This window comes from Hippoglossus hippoglossus, chromosome 22, assembly GCF_009819705.1.
Source record: "Hippoglossus hippoglossus isolate fHipHip1 chromosome 22, fHipHip1.pri, whole genome shotgun sequence".
Taxonomy (NCBI): domain Eukaryota; kingdom Metazoa; phylum Chordata; class Actinopteri; order Pleuronectiformes; family Pleuronectidae; genus Hippoglossus; species Hippoglossus hippoglossus.
In genome coordinates, this window is record NC_047172.1 from 26,150,035 (window position 1) to 26,159,509 (window position 9,475).

The 9,475-nt window shown below is 37.5% G+C and overlaps 1 protein-coding gene across 1 annotated transcript; it reads left to right on the top strand.

The window, feature by feature from the left end:
* The first annotated feature begins 1,074 nt into the window (after positions 1 to 1,074).
* Positions 1,075 to 4,342, top strand: gsc (goosecoid). The gene is made up of 3 exons (XM_034576061.1): positions 1,075 to 1,538; positions 2,340 to 2,599; positions 3,736 to 4,342. Exons 1-3 carry the CDS (start codon positions 1,223 to 1,225, stop codon positions 3,883 to 3,885), a joined length of 726 nt encoding a protein of 241 aa, XP_034431952.1. The 5' UTR covers positions 1,075 to 1,222; the 3' UTR covers positions 3,886 to 4,342.
* Positions 4,343 to 9,475: the final 5,133 nt, after the last annotated feature.

Consider the following 9,475-nt stretch of genomic DNA (forward strand, 5'->3'; position numbering starts at 1 on the left):
CAGTCTGAATGGGGGGCTTTAATGGGTCGTTATCTTATCCTAGGCAGGGGGGAAATGCTCGGCGTTGCTGACACGCAGAGAGGGAGCTGTTGTCATGGAGGAAACGCGCTGATCTGCTCCCCACGGAGAAGTAAGCGGAGGGTTGATAATGAGATGAACCAGTGCTCCGTGGCTCCTGTCTGACATAGAATATGGTTAACATTAATTGACTCATCTGGGGAAGGAGAGAGACCTAAAAAGCCTTGATGACAATTTTACTGCACCATTACGCATCTTGTCCGTATAAATCTACAGGTAAGGGTCATTTTGATTGTTTTATCTTGTACCAGTGGGCTGCCTGTGGACTATTTATACAATAAAATGTCTAATGAATAGCCATTTCAATGTACTACTAGCCTAATAATAATTACTGTTATAATAATTATTTTTCATATGCCATAGATCTGAACTACCCTAAGAATGTTAATCAGCACCTTAGACTGTAATGCGTCTTTTCTGTTCTTGTTCCTATATCAGTAAATTAGGTAGAAAATGTAATAAATTGTAGCCTACTGAGTTTTTGGTAACCTGTTGATAGTTCTGAAACTTTCTGACAACTCAAATTTGGCAGCACATTTGTCTTGAAATGACTTACTTTAGCACTTAATGCACAGAGTTACTTGTGGGCTGTTAGTTAATATTAAATAGTTTTTGTTAAACCTTTAAAACATTTCCCCTTCCCAACCAAGCGACAGCAATAAAACAAATCTGTAGTCTTACTGGTCCAGTATGATATGGAGATCATGAACTAGTGAATTTATGGGAAAAGGCCAGTCCTGCCGTCATTGTAAATACTGATATTGATGTAGCCAGTTAGATTATGATGTCTTCACTGACGAGGAAATAATCCGATTACTCTGTAGGAAGACACTCTGACTCGGATTATCTTAATTGAATTAATTGTTAATACACAGATGTGTCGCCATTCAGCATCTGATCCTAGAGCAACGCTGCTCCGACGTGACGTCATCAGGGTATAAAAGTCGCTGGCCCCTCTAAAACCACCAGTCTGCATCCATGAGACGAGCTCTCGTAGTCGTACTTACATGCAAAAAATGAAGTCTCCAGAGTCGTCATGACGCAGTTTTAGAAAACTTTTTTCCACGCCGAACGGAAATCGAAAGCATTTTACTTACAGATTAGTTTTCACCTTTCCGACTTTTTCTGTGTCCGAGCTGTAGTAATGCCCGCCGGGATGTTCAGCATAGACAGTATCTTGTCCGGCCGACCGAGCTGCAAGGAGCCGCTTCTGCTACATAGGGGCGGCCCAGTGGTGCTGTCCGCCGGTCTGACGGATTCTATCTACACCGACTATAACGGACTGTACACGACCACATGTGGACCTTCTCCCCCCGGTATTCAGTCTGTGAACGGGACCAGGATAGGATATAACGGTTATTACTACGGACAGCTGCAGGTCCAGGGCGCTGGAGGAGGACCGCCGTGCTGCGGCTCTGTGCCCGGCCTCAGCTCACAGCAGTGCCCTTGCATCCCAGCAGGTAGGACTCCTGTTCTCCCCAAAGGATAGTTTCAGATTTTTACGTTTCAAATTTTACATCACTCATTCTCTTGTATTTTAAAAAAAGAATATTGACAGGAATAAAAAGTGGAAGTTTTGCAGAAAGTAACCTAAATAAAGTTTATGTTTGATGTTTTGGTGTTAACTCCAACACAAATGTTCTGAAGAAGAAAATATTATTTCTTAAAGCACGTGTCAAAAAACGTTAATTTAAATGTACATATGTGGGCATTCATATTAAAACCTATTTCTGTCATATTCACATTAGACGTCATGCTCGTGACGTCTTTATCCTTATATTTGATGGCACGGACTGAACATGAACTACGAGTTTATACAAAAAGAAAACGTTAGATTATACTGTTATTTAAGCTAATAATAAACATTATTATTATTATTATTATTATTATTATTATTATTACTAGCGGCTACGGGTCAAAAGTTAGAGGGGGTCGTCCATTAACCAGAAGGTCGGTGGTTTGATCCCAGGATCCTCCATTCCGCGTGCCGAAGATACTGAACCCCAAATTGCCCCTGACGGCGGTCCCGGCATGTGTGACTGATGAGTGATACCAGGCTGCCCATAGATGAACTGTATAAGAGTGTGTGTAAATGAGTGAGCCAAACTATATTGTAAAGCCCTTTGAGTGGTCGTCAAGAAGAAAAGCGCTATAAAGCTAAATGAAGATTATTATTATTATTATTATTATTATCTATAGGTGCTATTCCCAGAAGTAGTTTGTTGCCATGTATGATTTTTCTGCATCCCTCCGTCCCACAGGCTACGACAGCACAGGCTCTGTGCTGATCTCTCCGGTCCCTCACCAGATGATGTCCTACATGAACATGGGCAGCTTGTCACGAACCGAGCTGCAGCTATTAAATCAGCTGCATTGCCGCAGGAAGCGGAGGCACCGCACCATCTTCACTGACGAGCAGCTGGAAGCTCTGGAGGGCCTCTTCCAAGAGACCAAATATCCGGACGTCGGCACCCGAGAGCAACTGGCACGCAAAGTGCATCTCCGAGAGGAGAAGGTCGAGGTCAGATGCGCTTTGACTTTTCCTACAGTTTAGCTTCCTACTGCCGTTTAAAATTGTTCACTCCGCTGATTCAGATTGTTTATGGATTCAAACGAGTAGAAGTAATATTAATAATAATGCTTTTATTATTAATATTCTCAATTGTGTTAGTGGACTAAGAACCATTACTATAAAGCTAGGCCTCATTTGGTTTAATTCAATTCAATTTTATTTGTATAGTCGAGACCTTAAAAATTATAGAAAAACAGTTCAATGAGCTAGCACTTTGGCGAACGTGGAGAGATAAAACTCCCTCTGTCCGTCATTGTTGTTATTCATAATATTTAGTTAATTTATTTTAGGGCATATTTCCCAGGTTACTTCAGAAAAGGTTTTTTGTAATCACCTTACTTAGTTCGTTTAGTTTTCTTGTTGCTCTTCATAATTAAACGATTTTCTCATGTCTCATTTGTAAAAAGATAAAAGTCCTGAAGTTATTATAATTTTTACCTCAACGGATTTAAAATATTTTTGATAAATAGGCTATAACACCAGGTAGCATACTTGTGGAAGAGTTTGAATTAATTAAACTGTACCTGTAATATACCATTTTGTGTGAATTAAACCGAAGTTGGGATTGCGCTTTAAAATCTGTCTGGCAAACAACCACTGAACAATAGATAATTTAGATTTTTATGATTTTAACAAAATATTTAACATTCCCTTTACAATTACAGTAGGTAGGTGGGTTCTTTATTGTCCAGATGACGGTTCTCGCAAGCGATATGAAATGAAATACCTTTAGTTGTGTTGTACAAAAGTTAAATATATGCACTTCGCCACAAATCAACACATGGATTCTGAGCAACACGAGGAATCAAAATTATACAAAGTATCTAATATTCAAGAACGTAATTTATAACGTCGCAAATGAAAATATGACGCATTCATGGTCATGATATGACATGTGCACTGTTAATGGAGAATTAAGAAAATATGTTCCAAGCCTAGTGATAGTTTTAATGAATGACTACAATCATTGTTATTATTTGTTCGATTACTCCCAAGGAATCACACAAACGCGTGCGTGGTCGTGGTCTCGGACAGCTGGAGCTACTATATACGTATTACTGTAACTGTGCTTTCTCATCATGTAGGTTTGGTTCAAAAACAGACGCGCGAAGTGGAGGAGGCAGAAAAGGTCTTCATCAGAGGAATCAGAGAACTCTCACAAATGGAACAAATCGACCAAAACGTCTGCGGAGAAAACCGAAGAGAGTAAAAGTGATGTGGACTCGGACAGCTGATAATATAATAAAGCGACCTAACGGGAAAAGTGTGTGTACATACAAGTGATGTGGACTCGATAACATGCAGGTGCTGTGATGAAACGTGTTGCCATGTTGCACAGTTGTACATATCTACATTATATTATGGATTCTGTGTCCGCTATTTATATTTAATTTAAGGTATTTTGCGATGTTATGTCTGCCAAAGAACGTGGCGGCTGGCGGATTGACTTGCCTGGATATATCTCAATGTTATACGTGACATTTTTATGGATGTTAAATATTGTAATTCTGGTATTTTATTTCATTTGTAACAGTATTACATTCCGCAGTATGTTAAATGTCCAGAGGCTGAGAACAGCCTCACCACAGAGTTGTGGTGTGGAGGTTTTTGTCATTTTATTTAGCAAAAATAAGAAAACCTACTTAAAAAGACAACGACTATGGTCTACAGTAAAGTATAATTGAAACGTCATAAACATTGTGTATGATTTTATTATTTCATTAATGTTTCTTTGATGGGTTTAAAATAGGATTGGTGAGTCATCAAATATACAAAACCTGTCCCCATTATACAAATAGGACGATCTCCCATCAGTGCCGGAAATCGTGAGCTTTCAAAATAATATTTACATATTCAAGAAAGTATGGCTGCAACTATAAGTGCTACAGCTATTCATCAATTCCTATCACATTGTTAGTTATATTCTCCCAAAATGGAAACTTCTTTTGAGACAACTTACTCTATTGTATTGTATTGTATTCTATTATGACTGCATCTGGGCCCCTCCAAACAAAATATAATGTGTTCTTCCGTGGCCCATGCCGGCCCATGCGACATCCACCAAGTTTGGGGCAAATAATAATTTTACACTTTAAACAATGTGAAAACCAGTGATCCGGTATTATTTTTTTTAAAGGTCTGCCCCCTTTAGCCTATAAAATCAAACAATCAAATAATATATAAATCTTATATTCTTCATTTAATTGAGTTCTGCTTTCTATTCCCCAGAAGAGACTATCCTCATATACAACATTTATGTTTCTAAAAGCCAAAATTTATGAAAACAAAATTTCCTCAAATAAGTAATTTATGTTGGCTATAAAAAGGCATAACATAGCACAAAAATAAAGCACTTTATGGATCATTGCAGAGCTCAAGATAATTGTATAGGTCGGCCCCACAATAATGTGGAGTGCCAAACAGTATTTATATTATACAGCAGTGTCAGGTGTGTCAAACAGCAGGCACACGTTCATGTAGGCCTATAGGGTTTTAATTGGATGCAGTACATTGTCATGCACTTCAGAAAACGAAGCTGATTGGAATCAGAATTCAAGCTGACAAAGGGCGAGATGCAGGTACATCCAGATCACGTTGCCAGCGTATAGCAGGGCCAACTTATAGAGATAAACAACCATTCACACTTCAATTTAGATTTTATCAATCCTTATCTGCATATTTTTGGATGGCGGGAAGAAGCCGTACTACCTGGAGAAAACCTACGTAGACATGAGTAAGTACAAACTTCAAGCAGAAAGCCAAACCAGAATTCCAACAAATTACATAGATATTGGGTTTAGCAAGAATTTTCAGCAATGTGTTAAAATATAAAAAATATAATATATAATTATAAATATAATCATATAATTAAATCTCAAAACTCATCATTTTGATAAAGAGGATTTGCGACAGACTTAGGGTTTACACAATTTGATGACTTCTGTTCAAAAATTCTGCTGTAACGTGAATTATAGGTGATTATGACAGAGGGAGTGTGAGCAGCAGCTGGAACACTTCATTCAATGCATTTGTTTTTGATGTGGTGCAGATATGCAGCTTAAATGACTTCACTTATTCTTTGCTTTCTATAACTCTATAACACTCTACAACACACCCACTAACCAGAGGGGATGCAGCAAACACATTGAACACACAAATAATCTTTTATACATTAAAAGAGAACAGGGCAAAAAGACTTGCAGTCATGTGAACAATGTTATCTGACGCCGTTAAATGATTCTTACCCTTAAAACAAAGGTGTTTTAGTCTCAGAAATGTATGTATGAGTTATAGTGCCCATTTTCGTCTTTTAAATCTTTTAAGAGTTAACATTTTCTATTTTAATAGGTTACAAACATGTTTGTTTTATTATGATTCTTTATGGTGGGTTTTGGTAAAACCTGTTACATACATTTTTTTTAATACTGTAGTTTTATTTTAACATTAAAGCACAATGTTAGGGGTCTTAAGATGGCCCCTGCATTCTAATTATTGATTACCCTTTACCTAAAGTATGTATATTTTTGTAAGTATTTTCGTCACACTCATTATAAATTTTACATTCCTTTAATTTGTGTTAACATCTGAAAAAAAACAACTACAAATAAAAAATATGCTTATGTATCCGCAATCGTAAAAATGTTTTTACTTTTATTCATATTTATTTTCTGTGCAGTTTCAGTTTTATAGCAAATTTTTAATGAAGCTATCTGCCTGCAATATCAATTCCTGCCTCCTGCAATAAGCCTCCTATATGTTTGGTGACTCAAACACTTTCTTCGCTGAAGATTGAAGTCACTGACTTAAAAGCTTGACACAGACAATATTTCACCAAAACCACAATCTATTCTTAGCTTAAATAAAACAACACAAGATATAGGATGCAGACACCTTGGATCCACTGACCCGCTCAGTAATTTAAATCCTAGAGAAGAGAAAATGTCATTCTACAGTTGTATTTCAGAAATAGATAGTTATTTACAAACTTAATTACAAGGGCACATGGTTGATGAAATCAACGAATCTTATCTCAAAATTTGCATAACATGTTTTAGGTAGCGAGATTCATCAGACATTCTCCTCTAAATTTACATTGGCCTCTAATTCAGTCTTTTAGCCTATCTCCATGCTAATGAATCTCAGTCTATAATCAATGGAGAAATTATCACCACTTGTTTTCTTGGTGTTGCAGTTGGATCAAGTGAAGTTTTCAGCAGGCCTCTAATGTGACTTTTGCAAAACAGATTAAGCTGAGGCCAGATCAGGTGCTCTGAGATTTGGAATCAACACAATCCATGACAACACACCATCGCTATTAATTCCTTGTATATACAGCAGTGATTCATTAAGTGCTTCACAGCACAGCACAAGTGAGATCCAAAAAGTGCACAGCTTGCGTCGTTAATCTTTTTTTCCAGCAGCAGCAATTTTCTTTTTCATAAATTTAATGCAAGTAATTTTTTAAGCCATTATTTCTTTGACCTTTAAATGCAGGTCCCAGTATTTGGAAAAACATAGGTGGAGTCCATGAAAAATTAAGTATTGAGTTAACTTTAAAAGTAGATTCATTTTTGTTCCTTTTCTAAGCATTCTTAAAAAAACGTTTTCTTTTTTTTCCTTCTTTCTGTAAAATGGCAAATTGCTCTCGTGTAAGCCCCAAGTGAGGATTTAAAGCCCTGATTTATTTACTCCTTTCTACCACATCAATAAATAATTAGTATCAGGGATGCAGTTTGTTTGTGTGGTCGTCAAGTAGATGTCTCTGAATGATGCTGTTATTGTTTGGGGGTCTGGAGTGTTTTAGCAGTCATGGATTTGACGGCTGGACTGACAGCTCTTGGGTGGATTCCCTGCTCTAAAGATAGACAGGGGTGTTGGCTGCTCTGTGGTCCACATCCAGAAACATTTGAGAGAATGGCCTCCATCATCACTGCCGGCTCAGCCAGTCATAAATGAAAGCTAAGACAAATAATGCATATTTTTACAAAATGTAAACTCTCTCCTATATTATTATCATATTTCACTGAGATGACATGTGGTTTGGAGTGTGTTTTTGTCCATGACTATCTTTTTTGGCCTCTGGATCTTTCCAGAGAGCCTGAGTCTTGAGGCCAGATTAGGGCTGTATGGATACACTGATACATAGAAAGGCATGTACAAACATAGGGTGCAGAGCAATTTAAATTCTAAACATATGGCTGCAGTACATAGAGCTGGTTGTTAACAGCCTCACTAACTTTGACTTCCAGGGATTTATTGGACCAGAGTGTTTTGATCTATGTGACCATTTTACAAATTTTACACAAACTATATCTAAAACATTTCATCTAAATTTTACTATACTGATTAACGATTTCATGAATATTCCCCAAACCTAAATATAAAATATGTATATCTTAATCCTTCTTTTGTTTAAACAGGAACAGAAATAAGTCTAAAGCCTCTGTTTGTGATGGATGTATTAACATATTATTGAGGATCATCTGAAGTGCACCATAATAATCTTGGAAACAACTTCAAATTGAAGCTATTTAACCAAGTATATTTCACAAACTGCCACAACACACTAATGCTAAATTAAGTATATACAATAAAATTCTCTCTCTCTCTCTCTCTCTCTCTCTCTCTCTCTCTCTCTCTCTCTCTCTCTCTCTCTCTCATATTCTGGAGGTAGCCTATGTTTTTCGTTGTGTATTGATGCACAGTGACAATAAAGAACCCACCTACCTACCTACCTACAAAACATGGTCGAAGGATGTGGTATGGGTCAGAGATAAGCCCACCAAAGTTTGGTGCAGATTCGGATCAGGAAGGTAATCCAGGATTTTATTTTTCACTTTAACTGAATGATATCTATGAGTGCTGATTACATTTAAGGGACTGTTTGGCCATGGTGGAGGTTTGTGCTCCACTGATTTCCATTGTAGTTATTATTGCAGATCATTATTATAACTTTTTAAAAATTATTATTATTATTAATAATAATAAGGATGACACTATTAACTGGCATTAACATCATCACATCAAATATAACTATTATTATTTTCATTCATCCATGAATTCATTCAACAACCAGTTTGACAGTATGGAAATATGACAGTTCCTGGTCTCTCTCTCTCTGCTCTCTCTCTTCCCCTTTCCCCTCTCTCTCCTCTCCCCCACTATCTCTTCTCAGCCCATCCTGTTGAGGCATATGCCCACAACCGACGAGGTTTCTCCCCAATAAGTTTTTTTTCTCCAGAGTCACCATGTGCTTGCTTATTGTGGGAACTGGGTTTCTCTATAATATTGCAAATTCAAGGTATTATTGATTAACTTACCATAAGTGTTTTCTTCCATTTTTTGCAAACTGCTGTCTACTGTTTGACCACCAGGGTCAGAGTTATTCTTTGTGTTTTGTATTAAGTCTTTAAACTATATTTTATGAATTCAAGTCAGACTATCCTGACCTCACATATTGAAATATTGAAGTGTTAGGATCTTTTTATTAGTCCAGTTAGTGCCCATAAGAACTTTAAACTACTGCTATGTTCTTTCTGACCAGCCATGTAATTACACCCCTTGTCACCACACAAATCATAGCACAGCCGTCAGCAGCCGACTTCAATTACCCGGGGCCCTGGAATCCTCACCCAGCTGGCTTTAAACCACAGAGGAGCCTTAAATCTGAAGAGCTATGATGCAGGTCAAAGCCGATGGCTGCAAGTGTAAACCAATTTCCAAGGTGGAGGATGTGATGGCAAAGGCTGTGACAACCGTGAGATGAGCTGCAACTGCAATAAAATGTCAAGGCACTGCAAAGTCAGAATGCAATACTGACAAAAT

Coding starts and splice junctions, on each gene's coding strand:
- gsc (XM_034576061.1), top strand. CDS start 1,223: ATGCCCGCCGGGATGTTCAGCATAGACAGTATCTTGTCCGGCCGACCG. Junction 1,539..2,339: donor GTGCCCTTGCATCCCAGCAG/GTAGGACTCCTG, acceptor TCCGTCCCACAG/GCTACGACAGCACAGGCTCT. Junction 2,600..3,735: donor TCCGAGAGGAGAAGGTCGAG/GTCAGATGCGCT, acceptor CTCATCATGTAG/GTTTGGTTCAAAAACAGACG.